At 42.0% G+C, this 21,043-nt stretch overlaps 2 protein-coding genes across 4 annotated transcripts; one reads left to right on the top strand and one right to left on the bottom strand.

Moving 5' to 3' along the window:
- Positions 1–1,173: 1,173 nt before the first annotated feature.
- Positions 1,174–10,906, bottom strand: FAM114A2 (family with sequence similarity 114 member A2). Of its 2 annotated transcripts, none has more exons than XM_010719164.3 (15): positions 10,587–10,906; positions 9,994–10,123; positions 9,654–9,856; positions 9,377–9,470; positions 8,833–8,928; positions 8,439–8,551; positions 7,439–7,573; positions 7,120–7,278; positions 6,419–6,542; positions 5,337–5,416; positions 4,567–4,695; positions 4,213–4,352; positions 3,371–3,443; positions 2,745–2,798; positions 1,174–1,997 (listed from the first exon to the last, which is right to left on the bottom strand). In XM_010719164.3, exons 3-15 carry the CDS (start codon positions 9,849–9,851, stop codon positions 1,896–1,898), a joined length of 1,497 nt encoding a protein of 498 aa, XP_010717466.1. In that variant the 5' UTR covers positions 9,852–9,856; positions 9,994–10,123; positions 10,587–10,906; the 3' UTR covers positions 1,174–1,895. The 2 variants fall into 2 exon arrangements, with proteins under 2 accessions (XP_010717466.1, XP_085092690.1); XM_085236564.1 differs by having other exon boundaries at positions 9,654–9,853; positions 10,587–10,732.
- On the top strand, positions 10,588–20,731 carry MFAP3 (microfibril associated protein 3). 2 transcript variants are annotated; one of them, XM_003210371.5, is made up of 3 exons: positions 10,588–10,744; positions 14,858–15,317; positions 16,680–20,731. In XM_003210371.5, exons 2-3 carry the CDS (start codon positions 15,038–15,040, stop codon positions 17,423–17,425), a joined length of 1,026 nt encoding a protein of 341 aa, XP_003210419.1. In that variant the 5' UTR covers positions 10,588–10,744; positions 14,858–15,037; the 3' UTR covers positions 17,426–20,731. The 2 variants fall into 2 exon arrangements, with proteins under 2 accessions (XP_003210419.1, XP_019476027.1); XM_019620482.3 differs by having other exon boundaries at positions 10,721–10,842.
- Positions 20,732–21,043: the final 312 nt, after the last annotated feature.

Below are 21,043 nucleotides of genomic sequence, written 5' to 3'. Positions count from 1 at the left end.
ACAGAAGCACTGCAGGCCAGCTTAAGTAGACAACCTGCAAAAAAAAAAAAAAAAAAAAAAAAAGTAGCTGCTGCTTCATAAAGCCCTGTTATCATCATTTTTTCCTCTTCTGACATTTCTGTAAATCTTGGCTTTGTGGCAGGAGCCAAGGTGACATTTTGTGCCAATGCAGTAATTTAGAGCTCAGATGTGGGAGCTTTCACGCCCCACCCTGTGTTTAGTGCCTTGTTTGCTACAGAAGGGTGCCCTGCCATGAAAGGCCCCCAGCTGCCCCTGCCCCACAGCAGCACACAGCTCTGCCCCCAAAACAAGCCAGGGGATGAGAAAAGGCAGCACAGCTCTTCCCTGCTGCTCTGTTAGTGCCCCTTGCCACCTGAAACCGTTCTCAAAACAAATCCTTTTCCAAAAATGCTATCAATGTAAAGAAAAAGTATATAATTTATTGTAGCACAGATGTTCTTCTTCCTCAGTCACACTCCTTTCAAGTCTAAGATTCTTTAAAAAGCAAAATATAATACTTTGATTTGATCAGCCTAACCAGGACTAAGGCAAGGGCTTTTCCACACATGTAAAACCAGAGCAGCATTAGCAGAGAGGTATACTAACACAAAGAACATCTCTCTGTTGCACAATAGAGCAGAGAAACTGCTCCAAGCCTTCAGTACTGCAGAAATCTGCAAGGCCTACTAGAACCCAGACGATTTTAAAAATAAGATCTGAGCATCACTCTTAACAGTGAGGCAGGTGTGACACTCAGTCACCTCTGGTTTGCTATTCTGGACTTCTTTAAGTTCCATTTAAGCTGTGCATTTCTGCTCCTGTGATTCCAACAGAGGCTGTTCCCTTCCAGTGGGAAAGCTCAGAAGATAGAAATTGTAAAAAGGAACAAAGCAGGGAACTTTCATAGCACAAAGGAACAGATACGATACGTGAAGCAGCTTCTGAGACAAATTAGGACTCCTGCTAACAGAACCAAATTGCTTCCTCTTCCCCTGCTTTAATATATCTTACAAGAAGGAGCATTACATTATAGTATTTTTATACACAGATTAGAAAAAAAAACAACAGTATCTGTGTCTGAACAGTTTGTGGCTGACACATCAAGTCACATTAAAAAAGGAGCATCCTATGGCTCAATTCTCTCATTAGATTGCTCAAACAAGAATCAATCCCTTTTAGCCAGTTCTCATTTATTGCTATAAAGTAAAGTACCCACATTCTTAGGGCCAGATCAGCATTTTTCTAGTTTATGCTGAGGCAAGCATTCTGCAAGAGAACAAATAACAGCACCCTAGTGAGTCCCAATCCCACGTCCCTGAGTCATTAGCAGACACCTTCAGGAAGCTGGGGCTTCTCTTCTGCAACAATGGCTCAAGAAGGAACCCTCTCTGTTCTATTCTTTCCAGTCTTGAAAAATAATCAGGAGTGATAATCAAAAATCTTTGTCTTCTCTTGCATCTTCTATCCATTTCAGCTCCAATGCTGAGCACTCAGAAGCCTAGTTATGTCCCTCTGACTTAAAAATCAACTATGACTTCAGCTAACTCTTAAATTGCCAGCTGCCTCTCTTTTCTCCAGCATTGTCTCCACAGTCTAGAGAGCTTCTCCAAAGAACTTGTTAACACATACAGCAGAGAGACTCCACTCCAAGCCTACGGAAACAGGGAAGCAGTCTGCATTTGAAGTCTGTCACATCATCCACCAGCCTGGACTATGCTAATCACATCCCTCAGTGAGCTGTAAGAGCTGTCATTGTCAGACTGCACTTTATCATTGCTCTTGCAGTAGCAGTGATCAGTTCATCTTTTTCCCTTTTAATATCAGCCATTACGTCATTCTCCAGCATGGAAAATACGAAGCAGAGAAGGTCAAGCAGTTCTTAATTAGATGGGCTTTTATTGCTGTGATAGTTCCGTTCTAGCCTCAATAAGAGAGAGCTGCAGTACAGGCAGCAAGAGCTGGAAGGCATCTTGGATGTACGAAGCACTGTTTGAAGCCTATGAAAATGATTTAAAAAAAAAAAAAAAAAGACACATGAATAATTATGCTACCAGTCAGTTTCACTAACCTCATACTCATTTCAAACAGCATTGATTGATGTACATAAGAAAAAAAACCCTACTGCTTATTGGGTCTTTACAGCTTCCTTCTAGAAACCAATTTAATGTAAGTTTTTGAGGGGCTTTATGTCATTCAGCAAAAAAGCAACTGGCTTAAAAGCTGCTACACAAGATCAAGTGTGATCTAAAGGTAGGATACTACTTTGTGTAAGAGATAAAAAGCATTTCTTTCAAAGAGAAACATAAGCATGCTGCATCAGGAAGGAAGAATACATCAACAGAAACATCCGTTTCCCATCCCACCTCTGAAGTTTACAAGCATTGAGGACCAACTTAACAGCTGGGAAATGCTGGGACTCCTGCACACTGATTTATGAGCTTGTTTAAGATTTGAATTCAAGCACTGTACAAAAGTGCTAGAAAGCCAGATATCTGAACAAACTACTCTGCATCTTCTGACCCACGATAGCTATCAGCTGGGACCACCCCAACCAAGTTCACTCTTCACTAACATTCATGTCCTGTGAAGATCTACAGGCATTTATTAAAACCTGTAAGTTATAAGATAATTAAGTAGAATCTTAGGCTACAGAACTTTGCATGCATAAGGACAGTGAGGTGGAAAAAACAGTGTATCTATTTTTTGAGTATTAGCTTAAAGTTTTAAACTTCAGCATAACTGACCTCCAAAAACACTCCAGTGATTAAGGGATTAAGCACATCTGCCTTCTCTTTGACCTGCAGAGACCAGACATATATTATTTCGATTGAAAATTTTATCATATTACTTCAAACAAAATAAAGCTAAACTCTCTATAAGGTTACTGTCACCACTGCTCCCTTGACAATATGAAAGCTAAGGCACAAGGTGCAGAGGATCTGCCCTGCAGCATGCAAATAAGAAGAAGGTAATCCACACACATCCAGTGCAGGCCCTCTATGGATACATATCTTCAAATGAACTGCAGGCAGTCAGAATGTAAGGACAGCATCTGCAATTACACCTAAATGTTTTGTAATATCTACAACAGAATCACGAACCTCATTTCCTTCTGCCTCATCAGTATTGTCAGCACCAACCTCCCACCACCATTCTGTGCCAGGCTGAACACCTCTGGTGGCATTCAAAAGCTCAGCATACATTCAGCTGCCACAGTCTGCAAAAAAGTAATCTGGGAGACCAGACTACAAAGCAAAAACCTGCATGCATAAATGAGGAAGCACAACAAGTGCTTTATGGTGAGGATTCCAATGCTGTGCTGTAATCAAGTAATACATCTCATCCCTAAGAACTATAATGCAATCCTTACCCCTGCAATTGTTAAGCACGTAGTAAACTCTTTGGAGAAAGATGACAGTTCCTTACACAGCACGATCGTCACTCTGTGGAAGAAGAGTGGAAAGCTATACAGTAAATACAGTCTACAAGGAACAATCCTCTTTTAGTATTCATGTAAAACACAAATACCTTGTTTCCACGTACATAAAGTTAAATTAAACCAAAACTGGTACACAGCATTTCAACAGTTTATGAAGATCCAAAAGTTCCCCAAAGAAATGGGGGAAAAGAATGGTGGAAAAATAAGTAATTAAAATTGAAAACGTGAGAGAGCTTTCAAAAAATAGACATAGCAATTCAAAAAGGAACAGTACTAATTTGCTTTATTACTAACAAGTACCAATTTCTGAAGTAGAAAGTCTTGTGCAGTTCATCCTTACCAACTAAATCGTGCTGCAAAGAAAAATCCTCCATGCATTATTTGTATGATCAGGCTATTAATTAGTGCAGCCATTTTACAGTATCACGTACCTAACAAACAACATGACTAGCAAAAGGGTGGTCACAAATCACTTTTATACAGCTGTTTTTGTCACATTTTAAAATTTCTATCTACTAACTAGCAGAAGTTTGGGGAAAACATTTCTCTTGGCTGTAACAGCTTTTGAGCAGGGTTCCCCTTCTTATCAATAAATGTCTTCAAGCTAGATAAAAAGTTGAATTACCCTATGGGTGGCATCCCTATCTTCAGCAGTGAACATCCATTCAAGAGCAGAATTCAAGAGCCCTGCACCCCTTGGAAACGCAAAGCAGTCTTAAACGGTTTAATCATAGGTTACTACATGTTACACATTTATGAAGAGATAAACATACTGTGAAAGGGACTTGGCTCTGTCTGTGGCAATCACCTCCTGCTTCTGACCATGCAGAAACAAAGCTGCAGTTTTGTGGAACGTTTCAATGGAGTATGCTGTCAGTTCAGCCAGACTTCTTATGGCAAATGCATGAATATCCTGCAAGAGTTGGAAAAAAACCTCCCGCATCATACAAGAACTAGCAGCCCTTGTTATTTAAGGCAAACAAATAATACAATGAACTATCTGCCTTTTCAGATCCCCAAATCTGCACAGAAATAGAAACCCATAAGTTCCAGTAATCACAACTGTAATTCAGTTGCCAGATAAACACACTGTGATCAGATACTGTCTTATTCCATTGATCAGTTACCTCTACTGATTTTTTAATATCATGGTCACCACCTCCACGTTCTACTTCCTGGTTTTCTTCACTCTCTTTTTCTTCTTTAGGAAGACTTCTGTTGAACTGTGCTATCCATTCATGAGCAGATGTCCTCACCTGTACGAAGATAATGACTAAAATGAAGCCCCACTGCACACCACAAAACACAGAACGTTAGATCTCCCTAAAGGAAGGAGACAGCTACATCAATAAACTATCCTTATGCCTTCCTGACTTCGTAGAAGGTTGGCTGCATGCATGCAGTAGAAGACATTCATTTCTCTAACACCGGGTGCTGGGATTTACCAGCAGGGCCATGATTAACTGAGGAGCTTCAAAAACATGTCTGCAGAATGCTGCTGCCACTTGGTGGATCTGAAAGGTAGTGAAACGATGGCAAGAAGGGCGTATCTTCTTCATAGCAGCTTCTGAACATAGTAAAACCAACTGATTTGTGCCAAGAGGAGGGCTGCAATTCAAAATGGTAGGTTGGTTTCACTGCAGTGGCTGATAGCTTACTGCTCAGTTTTCTTTGCCACCAGATATTACTGCCCAGCGATAGGGCAAAGACCCACTGGTGCCCACTGATTCAGAACATGGTTTTGCCCCATAAAGTCAAAGGAAAAGGCCCATTTCTTTTAACTCCAATTGTCAAAGAGTCTAAAACATAGCTTGTCTTCATGCCTTTTCACAAGCAAAGCAAGACTGAGAAACAGGTCTTAAGAGAAATCTCTCCAGCTTTTAGAGAAACAACTCACCATGATCAGTTTATCTGGCTTTGTGGAGATACGCAATTCTGAAAATAGCTCTGTTACCTCCTTGGTGAACTCCTCATCTCCTAAAGGAAAGAGAAGGCTAAAGAATCCCCAGAAAGGATGGATACAGGAAACAAGCAGGACTTTAATGCACAACTAGTTTTGCACAAGTCTGCCGACTGTTTCCTACATTTCTTCTTGAACCATCAACTCAGGCAAGAATGGATCACATCTGGTCTTTTAAATATGATTTATAATGTAAGTTATGAAAAGGTGGAGACACCAGTGCCAGAAGATTAGCTTTTGCTCTCTCAACCCTGGTTCTTTAGCTAAGGTAATTCAATTTTTACAGGCAGGCAATCTATAACACATCAAATAAACACAGCATTTTACAATGCACTAAGTTGTGCTTTACCTTGGAGAGTCTGAAATATTGCTTAAAGCCTACAGTTCTCCTGTTATATATGGCAGGGCAGATGTTAACAGTGGGGGAGAGGCAGTGAGATCCATCACAGAAATACAGAAGATACATTAAATGCTAAATGCTAGCAAGTGCAGGTGTGAGCTCTCCCTGATGAACCATTTAGGTAAAAGAAATGCCAGAAATTTACATTAATACCTGCATAATCTTCAAGAATCAGATGGCTTCTCTGTGTGGAAACACCTCTAAGTCTTTTGGTCCCCTGGCTAACTCTCACTTAAAAAACAAAAAAATTTGCTCTCCCCTAGGTTAGAGTTAGACAACCTATTCAAAGTCTTTCCCTTATGAACAGGGAAACCTGGTGTCTCCTTGCATTATGAATATTGGCTCAAGGTCAGCTCTAAGAACAGACCAGAAGTCAAGTAAATCTAATCTTGTTCTGGCAAGAATCAAGTGATTTCTGCTACAGAATTAATTCACAGAAGCCTTCCAACGATGAAGGGCATTGCTACCAGTCATGCTTCTAGCCACAGATGGCTTCAGAATTAAGCATCTAGCAAAAGAATAACTTCACATCCATTGCTAGCACTCTCATGACTAGTTGGTTCTGCATTGAGAATTTCATTTAGAACCAGCTTCTCTTTCCACAACCTAGGATTTTTACCTTTCTTTTCTTCCTCTTCTTCTTCAAAGAATTCAGCTAAAGAAAATGCTTCATTGAGTTGCTCCATTTCCTCTTTCACTGTGTCCAACTCTTCTCCAGAGAGGGCATTTAGAACCAATTTCACCTAGTTAGGGGCAGAACAGCCAAACGGAGTCCAGAAAGAAAAAGAAACAAGATGGAAGATGAAGTAACTCATTTACATTGCACGCAAAAACATTACAATACTAATGAGAAAGTGGTGTTTTCCTACATGAAGGTTGAAGAGGAAAGATAAGTTAAGTAACAGTAGATTCTTATGGAGTTATTAAAATAATTCCCTTATAAAAATCTGAACGACTTCTGAATGTGTATGCTGACCAGCCCTTCTCCTTGCCCTGAAACGGAGAGAACACTCTCTGCTGTGCCTGTAGTACTACTCTCCTCCAGCAAACAAGCACCCTCTTGATAAGGTGTTGAAGAAATGCAGGAACTGAGGTTGATTATGCAAAGAGAATGGCTCTAGGAGCTGAGGACAGGACAGAATGCTCCCAAGGAAAACAACAGCAGATCATAATGCAGGAGTCAAAGTGAAGTTATACAATCACCATTTTGTAACAAGTTTTGAGCACTTCATTTTGCATGTATGTACAACATCTCAGATCTCTTTTTCTCCTGCTCAGCTGAACTCAAAAATAGAAGAAAAAATTGCTCAAGGCCATTACCTTTGATTCACACTCTCTAGAAAGCATCTCTAAGGCCTCCAGATGTGAAAGACCCTGAAACTCATCAAACAGTAACCCATAATGGGCTTTCTTCTCTGTAGTCATGGTAACCTCAGTAGCTGTCTGCTGCTCTTCTTTCTCCTTTGCCTCTCGTAAGACCTGAAAAAGAAATGCAGAGGACTCAGGTCAATACCAGAAGATACAGAATTGGGTAGGAGAAAGCTTTAGGTTCAACAGTAAGAGATGGCTGCTTAACGACAGGATTTCAAAAGAAGAAAAAACAATAAGAAACCAACAGGTTGATACGGAAGAGCCGTACCTGAGATAACGTAGAGGTTCTGTTCATTAGGCCCTTTGTTTTTTTGAATCCAGGATCTCCCTCAGCTATCACATCCATTGTCTTTTTCCCAATGAATTCCAAGGCATCTAGACCTCCAGTAATAACACTTTTACCCTGTGAAACAGATTTGCATACCGTCAGTGCTTAAAAGTCACAGAAGACCATATAGCTGAAGAAATGAGAGTGAGGCTATATTATGCTAGACAAGTCAAATTGGTCCTTGTCACCCCAGAATTCAACCCTAATCATCAAAAATAGAGTAAGAACAAGGAAAGTGCCATGATACACTATCAATCAACAGTTTAATACAACATTCAAACAGCTACATGAGTCTGTCAGAAAATATTATTATTCTGTGAAGGAGGTGGTTCTCAGCACTCTGAAGTATTCACTTTCTGACACTCCAAGCAGAAAACGCTACACATGTGGGCTTCAGTTGCTTGTTTTTGCTTTTAAGGCTTGAACATCTGCAGCTATTTCAGATTCATGGGAAAAATTGACAAGACAGCAGATCACAAAGGCACTGTTTCTAAGGGTACTGGACTCTTTGAAGTCTATTTCTCACGGTCACAGGAGCAAGCTGATTTCCAAGCAATTTGTGCTGGTTTCACGAGTTTCTGAAGAGGAGAATGAGTTTTACATCTAGGCAATTCTCTGAAAATATTCCAGGAATGAGTCTGACTCTCCATTTGACTGAATGCCCTAAAGGAAGGGAGCATAGATAACAGCACAGAGGTGACATGCATGGGAATACATGCATCACACAGTTCAAGGATGGGCATCCTTCTTATATATCAACACTTCATATACAACTAACAAAACTAAAGATGACTTGCATGTCAATTGCCAGCGTGGCATGAGATAATGCCTGTTTGAAGGCTGACATATTCTCTCACAAAAGCCAAAATTAAGTTTCCTGATATGATGCTTCAGACACCACTCTCAAACTCATTTTCTCCTGCTTTCCCAACTCACTCACTGTGCTTTGAACAGCAGTAGAGATGGTTGATAGAACTCCAAAAGCTCCAGCAATAGGAAAGGAACTGCCATCACCAGCTGCACCTGCGCTGATAACATCGGGATTCTCACTTCCTGCATTAGAAGGCAGAAAATCAGCTTCCTCACTCCCACAAAAAGATCCTTTCAGCTGCTGAGTGCAGAAAATTAACTAACAAAATGTGTCAGCCAGAAGCGGGGTTAGAACTGAGATTATTTTAGTGTCCTCTTTCCAGAGCTAACACCAGTAAGCAATGTGCTGTTTTTAGCACTTTGGCATCTACACCAACATGAGAGATTGAAGTAATGTAATATCATCTGGGGGCTGATTATATTGAGATTTGTTTCAGTGTTGTTCTTACATAACAAAAACTGACCTCTTGTAGCCTCTCTGGTCTCTGAAGAGATTTCACTAGGACTGGGGATCCCAAGGGTTGTTTCTGCTTTTTCTATGACATTTGAAATACCTTGACCTAGAGAAGACAGCAGCAGTGCTTTATCCATGTGGTATATTTTATCCCTCATAAGAACAGAGACAGCAGATACGTATAATGTTTTTCTACTTCTGTCTTACTCCTGTACAAAACAGTTTAATCCACACTAAAACATACCTCTATCCAGACTGTTTACTTTCCAGTGTAATTAATTCTGATTTCATTCAGGTTTTAAATCAACTTGCAAAGTTTTAAAACATCAAATTACTCAAACACCTCAAAAACTTGGTAGTTTTGGTTGAGTTCCTCTCCTTAATCTCACTGTACCTTTTGGCACGTGTTTACCCACTACTTGAACAGTTTTCTTGACATTTTCCAGTACTTGCTTCTATAACAGAAACATCATTCTCAAGAAAAAAAGAGCTCACAAGCTCCTGAAACATGAGGTATGGTTAAAATATTCATCAAATACCAGAAAGAGACTTACCTACAGTAGCTACAGTAGCAGATGCAGTTGACAGAAGGGATTTCCCCCAGCTTCCCCAGTACCCCCATCCTGACTGAGATGCAGGTTCTGAAACCTTTATCGAAGAAAAACAGAAGAGAGCAATTCAGGTAACAAGAAGAACACACAGCCTCTGGTGGGTAACTTTCACGGTGATTTTTCTTTTCAAATGAACAGCAATGTGAATTTTCAGAATTCTTCTGTGCACAAAACCATGAAACTTCAAGTCACATCATTCAGACTGAGCACAAACACACACCTTGGAAGTTTCAGCTGTGGGCTTTTCTGTGCCAGCAGGCTGACTTGGGGCTTTGGGTTCAGGTCTTTTCCGAGTCACAGGCACAGGTTCTTTCTCTTCATTGCTCTCAGTGCTGCCAAGTTCTTCCACCTTCTGCTCATTTTCATCCTCGTAAGAGGCTTCCTCTTTCAGATTTTCACCATTGTCTTCTTCAGACATGACTACTGCGTTCACAAGAAAGCAAAGCAGATTAAATAACCTCCCGCTTTCACGCTGTGACACTAGTTCATAAGCAGCACACCTGTGCTTTAAATAATTCAGCAGAACTCTGGCAGAAATCCCATCTTGTTGCCACACGTACCTGCACAAACAGATTATGTTTTTAAGGGAGCTTCTACAGGAGAAACATCACACCTGGAAGTTTAAAGTCCCACAGGAACAAGTGGCCCTATCTCACCAACACACCTTCTCTGCAAGAAACGCTGCCAGCTCTGAAAAGCAAACAAAACACACAGCAGGTGATTAAATACATGGCTTGCTTCACAATAAAATAAAATAAAATTAAATTAAATTAAATTAAAATAATTGTTTCGGACCGGCTGTTTTGGAAGGGGTTGGACACCAGTGGGGACAGCTATTAGGAAGCAGGCAGGGAGGGAGGCAAACAGCTGGTTTGCTTTTATATTTAGGGCTGAGTTGTTTCGTGGAGCTCCAACAACACGGGGTGTGTTACAACGGCCGGGGGGACACGGCCTCTGCACCCCGCAGGGGCGGATGACAGCACAGCACAGGCTGCGGGCACCCGCACAGCGCTGTCCGCACGGGTCCCTGTGCTCCCCCAACCTCCCCGCTGCCCAAGGAGCCCCCCGGCTCCATCGGGACTCCGCACCCCGCAGTCCCCCAGCAGCGCTCCAAAAGCCGCACCGAGGCGGCCCACGGGAGTCCCTGCCTCACCAGCCGGGCCTCCAACGCCGCGCTCCCCCAGCGGGCGGACCGCACCATCGAGAGGAGGTGCAGAGCGGCGCCAGCTCGCCGACACCGGAAGTGAGGCGCACCCGGAAGGGCGACCGAGGAAGTACTTCCGGGTTGCTGGGCCGGTGGCGGCGTCTGAGGTGAGGGCTCGGATCGGGTTCGTTCGGGTCGGGCCGTAGCTCCCGGCTCCGCGGTGTCGTCAGATTTCCCTTTGCGACCTCAGAACGCGAGGAAGGCGGTGAGGCAGCTGCTGCCGGGAGGCGTCGGGGCACACGCCTTAGCTCGGTGTTTCAGCGTAGAGGTGCGGTGAGGAGGGCGGCTTGTGGCGTGACGTCATGCCCGCCTGACGTCATGCCCGCCTGACGTCATGCCCGCCTGACGTCATTCCCACGTGGTCTGACTTCACCCAGCCAGCAGCGTGCCTGGCCGTCGTGCTGGGGCCACTTAGCTATTCATTCCCAAGTTGTACCCTTGATTGCGTTGAGCAATTAGCAGGAACACGCTTGTTCTCACACAATCCATCGTGGGCTCTCCCTGCAGCACGTCTCCTATCTCTCCCCATCCTGCTAGGCATTGAGGCCCCGCACTCCCCAGGTTTCCTATGCCCTTTGCTTTTCCTTGGAGCTGATGGCTTTGCTCTGTCACACCTGATTGAGCTGTAGGTGTTTCTGCGCACTGCAGTGGAGTCAGACCGGACGGTCTTTAAAGTTCCCTCCCAGCTCAAACCATTCTGTGATTCCGCTTTGCCCCAGTCACGCAGTTCACACCTTCAGTTCTGTGTCAGATGCTTCCCCCAGGTCTGAAGGGCGGTCGGGGCCACGCGGGACAGCCACGTCCTTTGCACTTCAGCCCAAGCTGCAGTCAGAGTGCAGACTTCCTGCAGAAGTCATCAGTGAGCACCATTTGGTGCACGTTGTCGCCAGTTAACTTGTTTGGAAACCATCATAAAGCCAAAATACACTTCCACGCTGTTTGCCAGGGGTGGTGGGAGGACGGAGCAGGCTGTGAGGTGTATCTCAGTTTATTGCTTTGCATTTCTCCATGTGTGAGATGATGTTATGATCAGTGAATGCAAAGCCGTATAACTTTCAATCTCTTGGGTCCCAATCTTGCAATGCTTTATAAATGTGTGTAATGTTAAGTACTCTCAGTATTTCCACTGACCTCAGTGGGACTACTTAGAGTACTTTAATTTAAACACAAACATTTTTTCAGGATAAGTGCCAAAGATGACTCATATAAGCATACGCATCATGGATTTTTATCCTTTCACTGCTGTTTGTTGTTACAACTTCGAGTCTCCTGAAGGTTCAATACGTTGAGCTCAGCTCCAGGTTTCATTGTAAAGTAGCCAGTTTCTATTCTGCACATTTCATCTTGCTTAGGTTTAATGCTGTCTTGAAGCATTGTAACACTGGCACTGCTCAAGCTTTATCCTTTTTGGATCCTTTATCAGCTCCAGCAGCTGTTTTGCATGAATGTGATGGCTGAAGAATACGGATTTTGGAAATCATTTTATTTTTTCCCAGCATTCAGCAATGAGAGATCGTTGTCTGCTTAACAATAATGGGTTTTCCAAAAGTGAAATGTGACAAACAATTTAGAATAAATCAGACCTCGAGGAGTTTAATAGTAAAATTCAATGACCCATCACCAATGTTTTATACATTATGCAAGCTCAGTGCAGACATAGCGGAGAGCATATGCAATTACTGAAGATAATTATCTTATTCTTATGAGGGAAAATGTTGCTTAGTATTTCTTCTGTTAAATAATTGACTGAGGTTTCTAATGTCGTTTTGGAAGGAATGTCGCAGACATTTGGAGATGTAATAATTTAAATTTAATAATTTAAAATGGCAAAAATAACACAGGCCAAGTACAGGAGGTGCTGGAATTGGTCTCTAATAAATCTGAAACATTATTAGTTGGGAGATTATAGTTTTGGAAGATTGGAAGCTGTGCCACATTTGATTCAATAATGAGGGATGGGATTTGCAGACACTTTGTCACTATCAACAGCTGGAGCTGCAGCAAATCTTGCTCAGTCAGGCCAGATGTCAGCCATCCACAGAGCACTCACAGCCCGCTGCCTGCATGTAAGGAACCTGCACGAGGTTACCCAAATAAGCCAGTCTGTTGTGGGCAGCTTTGTGAAGGCTCTGAAACTCTGAAAACACCAGAGGTCTGAAAAAAGAGAAAGGTTAAAAACCCCTCCTTCAAACAAAAGGGTGGTGGTTGGTCAGCAGCAGTCTTAGTGATGTGTTTTCAGACCTGTGCAGTCTGTGGCTGGGATACCATTCTCCAGAGGCAACAGAAGTCAGTAACGCTTCCCCCAAAGTCTAACTGATGGAAAATATGTGTGAAAGAAGTCTTGGTGTTCTTTTTCTTAGCTGTTTAGCTGTGGAAAAGTATCTTCTTCAGCACAGTGGTGCAACAGTTCTCAGTGCTGGTCTCATCTTAAATGAACAGGCAAGAGGAGTGGCAGAGAGAGGAAAGGAGAAAAAGAGGGCAGATGAAGAGATTGCTGTTTATGGAGGAACAAGTAGAGGGCCTGGTTTCTCGTTTCCCTTGCAGGATTCAGTGGGTGAGTTGGTCAGTCAAGCTTGAAGGAGAGTTGGACACAGCTGTCTCTTTTGCCTCCTTTGTGAAAATGATTTGGCAATAGCTGCAACAGAAATGGGTCAGATACACATTTCTTACCAGACGTCAGATCCAGAGTCTGATTTGACCTTCAGCAAGTTATCTTTAACTGAAAGAATTCCAAGTCTGGCAAATTCCTATTCAGCAAATTTTCCCATTCCTGAATATGTTTAATTTGTCTCTGCTGGAAACACAATTAGTACAAATCAGCTATACATATTTATAGCAAATTATTTTTCGTAAGTGATATGAATTCTGTCTGCCTTAGGCAGCGTGAGCGAGCGGTTCTGGAAGGACAAGAACTGTCTGCATTATTTATTAAGAAAACTTACTCCTTTGTATTGTGATATTTATGACATTCAACCCTGCTTGCTTTGTTATTGCTAGAAGAGAAGATGATGAATTTGAAGTCACGCTGTCAGTGGGGTGAAGTCAGATATTTTGTAAGATAACATTTTAGCCTGTGGCTTTTATACTTTGTGAATAGTTTTCTACGGCACTGGAGTGATCTGGATGGAATCATAACCTCAGGGAATGCATATTGGATTAGAATTTCTTTTTGAATCAGGCTTTCAGGAAAATTGATTACAGATTTTCTATTAATGGTGCAATCTCATTTGGTCACAATTTGGTTTTATTCTGGCTTTTAGAAAAGAAAATCTTTGTGTGCAGAGAACCTCAAGTTAAATTCTCCATCCTAGTGTCTTCAAATATCTTGTGCACACATAAATCTGAAGTGAGAGTTCCATCCCTAGAGAAAATAATTTTTCAAACAGCTGTGAAATACGGGGCAGGATTTGGTGTGGTGAAGATAATAAGCAAGGTGTGACTGCTGAGATGTAGCAGCATAAAGCAAAAGATTTTCAGTGGGAGTTTACTGTACAACAATAACAGCAAAAACCAGAATGCAGCAGCAGCAGCAAAAAAGGTTGCCAAAAAAAGGGAAGTGTGTTTAGACATCGGTGTCCTGTTATTCAGAATGGGACTTCCTCCCTTTGTAGGTAGCTGCCACAATAATTCTCCCTGCACAGGAAACGAGGAGCATATTATCTAGTATTTAGACACATAACATTGATTTTACCTTAAAATCAAGTAAGTAAATGTACAGGTGCTAAAAATCAAATGTGTGAGTGCTTTTATTCCTCGATGCTAAAGGAAAAACCAGCATTGAAAAAACAGGACGTGAAGGGACTTTGATGTCGGTGTGGAGGAAGGCAGAAATTATTTCCTCTCTTGCTTTTCTTTCTCTATTAAGAAAGCACTTTTTTTTTTGCTGTTAACAGTGCAGAATCCACTTGCTGATCCTGAAGGTACTTATGCAGTTTGAGTAGACTGTACGGTTTTTTTCTTTTTTTAAAGCCACATTTCTCTTATTGGTTATTGTTCCGATATTATTTATTTGGATGGGAGGATGAATGTGTAGAGGACTGAAGGTTGTGCTAATGGCTTCTTACCCTCATTTCATTACTGTGTTCTGAGCAAAGCTCTGATTTGGAACCTCTTGGCTGACAGTTTATATTATGCTGCTGGAAATCTGTTTACTGGGAATGAAATTTGAATACACCATAAGCATGCTGCCATTAATAAACTTAATTGTGTTTTTTTTTCAGTTGGATTTCCAGTTTCCTCTCACCATATTGATGGTCTTGAAAGTGCATTTGGATCCAACACGTTTTCTACCACTGAACAAATTAAGAACCTCCTCTCTATCTCAGATCCATACAGACGATTTAATATCTTAACCTCATTTCTCCAAATTAAATGAAAAAGCATTTTTCTCTTAACTTTCCATGAAGCTCAGCTATTGCCTGTTAATTTTGACTGTTAGTGCTGATCTTTCGATTGGATTTACCCTGGAAAATGTAGCTTCTAATGGGACACTTGCTTTTGAGTCTTTCAATGCATCACTTCATCCAGTGCCTCAAGCTTTAGCAAGTTCCCCAGCACACCATGATATCATAGCCAAAGAGGGAACCAGTATTTTAATTGAATGTAAAGTGAACATCAGCCAATATGAATATATTCTTTGGTATAACTCCAAGGGACACCTGCTTCAACAGAAAGATGAAGGTGAGCTTTTCTGCTGTTTTATATCCTTGGGCATTCTGCTTTTATACAGTACATGAAAGTCTCTGGAACTTTATTGTTTTCTCTTCCTATGCTCCCATTTTTACAGTTGGGAAATAGGAGAGAACAAGACAAAGCTCTGGCATGTGGTGGATCAGGTTTTATACCCAAGTTTTGAAGTCCTAGCCCACCCATCCTGGTATAATGCCCTTCTGTCATTTCATTCAAGAGCCATCACAACATGCAGTACAGAAGAACTGAGTATACATCCTACCAGATTGTAACTGATGTTATTATTGCTCTGGTTCATATTACATCTTTTCAAACACATGAATTAAATGCAAGTCTCCAAAATTATGACCTTTTCAAGCTGTCAAGCCTTGCTTTAATTTTGTTACAGGATTTTGTAAAGCATGAGGTAACTGATTACACTTATTTTCTGGTTTATGCATCACTGAGATTGCGGAAGCCAACGCAGCTTGTAATGGCCAGGGTTGAAATGGATGCTATGTAACCCTTTCCTACAGAGAGAGAAATAGTTTCCTATTTGGAAACTATTTGGCTCTTGTAGTTCTGTCCCTCCAATTTTTAATAATAATAATAAAAAAAAGTCTTCTAGAGATCTGTGTGGCATCCTCTATTAGTATTAATGAAGGTCATTGAACTAATTGATAGGATCTTCTCAGAGGCCGTTGCACTGCTTTAAGTATTCAGCGACCTCTTTGTAGTTACAGTGCCATCTGGAAATTAGTTCAGAGTAGACTAATTAGAAGAATGAGTTATGAAAACAATTTTTACCCCAAGTTATAAACCCGTAGGAAATACTGCATAAAGCTTCTTTTATTGATTTCTTCGTACGTAAGTTTTGTGTATCAGCACTGCGTGCTCAGCAGAAAGCTGTGTCTGAAGAAAATTCTGGGTCCTTTTGCCAGCTGAGCCATTTACAGACTGCGATCTTTTTCATGGGTCACTTGACTTTTGACTCAGAACATATGGAATGTTGGATTCTATAGAAGACAGTCCTTCCACATAGTGAATTACAGTGGGTGAGAAGTTCTATTTAAGAATTAGGTTCCCTGTCAGATAGAACTAGTGATGCAAAAGCCCTCCAAAAATATAGATGAGAGAAAACAGAAGAACCAGAGTAGCAAGTGCACAAAGTAATTTAGCATTAAGCACTAGGATGGCTAACTGAGTTAGGGCTTTCTGTGTCACAAGCATAAAAAGGAAAATTTAATTCTTGTCCTACTGTGTTATGCTAGAAACAGAGTGCTTACTGTAAAGCTTGTGGAGCAAGCAGCATGTCTCTAGCTTACCCAGTTGTTTGTGTTTCATTAGCTCACTTTCTTTCTTCTGAACCTCCAGGTGGACGGTGGAGGATTGCTGATAATTTCCTTAACATCACAAAGGTCAACTTTGCTGACCGGGGACGATACACGTGTGCAGCTGTTAATGGTAACAACACAGCGTATTCCACCGTCACCCTGAGAGTCACCTTCACCTCAGGAGACATGAGTATTTACTACATGATTGTGTGCCTCGTTGCCTTTGCTATCACCCTCATTTTGAACATAACTCGTCTGTGCATGATGAGCAGTCACCTCCGCAAAACAGAGAAGGCTATCAATGAGTTCTTCAGGACGGAAGGGGCTGAGAAGCTTCAGAAGGCTTTTGAGATAGCCAAGCGTATCCCCATCATTACATCAGCCAAAACGCTAGAGCTGGCCAAAGTCACTCAGTTTAAGACCATGGAGTTTGCTCGGTACATCGAAGAGCTTGCCAGAAGCATTCCCCTTCCGCCACTGATCCTTAATTGCAGGGCATTCATGGAAGAGATCTTCGAGGCTGTGCGAGTTGATGATCCCGATGAAGTCGGTGAGGCAGAAAAACAAACCCAAGCCTGTGGTACCCAAGCTGCAATATACCCCATCAACCCGGAGATCAAGCGCAGTGATTCGCCAGCCGGGGATTCTGACGATGGGTCTGTGAATGAGCAAGGCCAAGAAATAGCTGTTCAGGTGTCCATCCACCCACAGGCAGAAGCGCAGAGCATTGACACCGTTTCTCATGACAGCTGCCAGTTTGCTCCTTCTGAGGAAGGCAGCTGCTGAACCCAGCCACAGCTGTTGTACAGGAGCACGGGTGTCTCTGGGATAACGTGAGAAAGGGATGTGCAAACAAGCTGCCTCATCCCCTGTGCACAAGAGTGGCTTTTTTTTTTCCAAATTGCAAGGTGCCAGAACTACTGATGTCTGTATTTCCCGTCAGTGTTTCGCTGTGTTGGTCTAACAGTTTCAGATCCGTAAGAGAAGGCTGTTTGAGTTATTGTTCAGTGGATTTTCTTTTTGCAGCAGCTTGTTTTACTTCAAGTATTTACAAAACAGTAATTCTTTATCATCAGCTCCTTGGTACCCTCTGATACCTCTGATCTGTGTTAGAAGTAGCCAAGCTGAGCAGAACAAGATGCATTAAGATCTTTTCCTTTGTAGGCCTGTTCTTCCTTCACAAAGTGGAAGCGGAATTCCTTAAAGCCAGTGTTGTTATCCCTATGAATTGAGTTGTGGGCTTTTTTTGAATTGCCTCACACTGCGTGTAGCCCATCAGAACCATGGTGAGCTTGAACAAATCTGTTTTGCGAAGCGTGCTTCTATGTTGCTATCAAAATGTACTGTACTTAGAACAAGATTTGCACCAAGATCTGCTGCTGGACTAAACAAAGTGCTATGGCAGCTTAGAGAACAACCAGGGGATCTCTGCTTTCTGTGCATCTGCATCTGCATCTGTACTCGAGTGTGTGGAAAGCAAATTGCTACAAACCTTGTCACTGAAGCTTGGTGCTGATTGCCAACACGCCTTACCCTCGTTCTGTCTTACAGAGTGGAGCAGTAGGTGATACCACTGGTACTGTTTTTTGACTCTGCTGATTTCACTCACTGTAGAGAACCCAAAGTTTCATGTTGCATTTGACACCGTTGTGAGAAAAGAATGACAGTAATCTTCTAGTGGCATAACTTAAAGGGAAATTTGTCTACAGTTAAGGTATCTCAGGCAGTTATTTCTGAACTGTGTAATAATAGAGGGGAAAAAGCAATGCCACTGACTTTACTCTGGCTAGTGCGTTCAGAAAGCAGTGGGAGAGAGGGCTTAGCAGAGGGGCTGGCTGAGCTGCTTGCCAGCCTGTTTTCAGAGCAGAGTGGTTGTTGTCCTCTCCCATGTGCTGAAGAGGAAAGGCAGCTGACATCCATACCTACACATGTACGTGCTGCACCAAGGGTCTCCTGCACAGCTTCCTTCCTCAGCTCCGGAGCTGCGGCCTCATGGAAACCACAGGCAGACAAGAATCAAGTCTCTTCTTTCACACGTTGGTGCTGATTTTTTTTTCTCCCTAGCATTTATAAGTTGTATCACTTAAGTAGCATTATATATCCTATCGAGATTTAGTAGATGTAAGGGTTGTAAAAACTCCACAAATTAATTTTTTACAACTACTGGAACCATTCTGCCATATAATTTAAACAACTTGGCAACGGGAGCACCATTTAATTTCCCACAACTCTTTTTTCTTTTCCTTATTATTACAAAAATGTCAGTTGAACAAGTGATTCTGGAAGGCTGTTCAGGATTCTTAAGAGGATTTGACTCTACATTTACATGAGTAAGCAGGCACAGTGGTAATAACAGGGTGGAGCTTTCTGTTGTAGTGCATCCTCCTAACAAAGGGTCTGAGCAAATTACATTTATCACATCATACCAAATGATGGGAAAGTGAAGCATCTATTACTGTTTTAAAATACCTCCTGGGGAAAGTTATGCTAACAGCCACCAGTAAATGCAGCCTACTTGGCTTTGGTATATTGGGTAAAAGCTGTGTTTTTTGGTGAGAATGAACACTGCTAGCCTTAGTTGCAGTAGTGCTCTGACCAACTTGGTACCTTTGCCAAGACTGTAGCAAACATCTGCTTCAGGGGAGGAAAGCTTGCTATAGACACGATAGATACTGCCCTCTGCAGTAGCTTCTTGTTAGTTTCCGTGGTTTGATGGCACTTTATGTCCAAGTGTAAAATTTGTGTAGTTTTGTGTAACCTGTCTGATTTTTAAAAAAGTTTTTGGTGATCAGTGTTAAATTCTTGTGAATAAAGGCCTGGTTCTAGAAGCCCTGCCAAGATGCTGCTGGCTTCACTTCTGTCCTACAGTGAGCTCTGCAGATCTATTGTCTGAGCACAGATTTGGGGGTTTGTACCACTTTGTATGTCCTGTCTGAAAGCTGATGGCCACAGGAGAGGGTCATCTCTTTAATCTCTGTTGAGCCAGAGGCCCTTGGCATTGTACCTGCTCCTGCCAGTTTTCACAAAACAGCTCTCCTTGCTTCTGTGAAGCTATTGCATTCCTTGTGGCAGTAACATCTTTGACATTTCCCCCTTCCCCTATGTGCAATGTAGAGATGCAGCTATGAAATCAAAGCTCCGTTTAATTGCTTCTTTGGAAGCAGTTATGCAGTTGTGATTGACAGATGTCTCATCAGAAGCAGCAGCTTGCAGGCAGCAGGATGATCCTGGAGGTGCATCAGATGGGTGTCAGGAGAGGAGTTTCAGGATTAACTCAATCTGTTCTTTGATTTTTATTCTTTATTTCCATAGTTCCGAGTTCTCACTGAGCGCCGTTACGTGGTGTCTCCATGTGTCCCCATTTCTGGTGGAGAGGAAAGAATCCTACATCCAAGTCCTCAGAAATGCAATTGCCATGTCAATTGCTGGATAATAAAGCCTAGTATTTTCCTGAATTATTACAGCATTTTGTTTCCCAAATTAATTCCATCCCTGGGAAGGAAGCTGTATTGCAAGAATTTCAGTAAATCAATGGCACTTATTAAATGTAGGAACTGATCCTACCTCCACTGAATTCAATTAGAGCAGATTAGGAGCCTCAGTGTATTTTACAAACAATATTACAGGTTTTTTTGTGCCTCTGAAAGCAAGGAGGGTGGTGGTGGTACGCAGTAAATGTGATTTCCGGAGAAGGAAACCTGACACTGGTTTCAAACAACTTGTGAACTCTTCCTACATTGACTAGCTGTGTGCACGTAGGTCTGTTTGATGTGACTAACTGAAGATTAACATTGAAAGATTGTATAAGTGACAGTGTTTCTAACTTTTCATAGGTCAGGGAGATTCTGCAGTGGTTTCCTTGGTTTAAACTGAGTTCTTTGACAATCTCAAGGCTATTTTATCTCTTCTTTATAACTGCTTTTTATTTAAAATAACATAAAATCTACTAATTACCCGAGATTACCTAAAAATAACTTTGTAGTGGTTATTTGTATTACATGGATTGCAACGTCACTGTTTGATGTAACTGCATAGGATTTCATACTTTCATAAAATGAATTGGTAGATTTGCAAAATAAATGAAACACAAAAGCTTTGTTCTCTTTGGGGTTACTTTTTTATCACTGAGGGGAGATGAGCAGCAGGATGGGAGGTTGAATGCTGGTAGCCACTCTGATAGCAGAGTGCCAGGACACTCAGTCATCTGATAGCCAGCTTCTGCTCCGATGTCTTTGGGATTGATGTTTTCTGTGTCTCAGTGTCCCCAGCAGCATCTGTCTGGTTGCCAGCTGCACATACAAAAGCTTACAGACCCGACATGGCTTCAGCAAGGCCCGTGCATCCCTCAGTTTCACTTTTTCAGGGTAAAAAGGTGATTGTGAAGAGCAGAGACCCTCAACCACA

This window comes from Meleagris gallopavo, chromosome 15 (assembly GCF_905368555.1).
Source record: "Meleagris gallopavo chromosome 15, MGAL_WU_HG_1.1, whole genome shotgun sequence".
NCBI lineage: Eukaryota > Metazoa > Chordata > Aves > Galliformes > Phasianidae > Meleagris > Meleagris gallopavo.
This window is presented reverse-complemented; position numbering and strand designations above follow the sequence as displayed.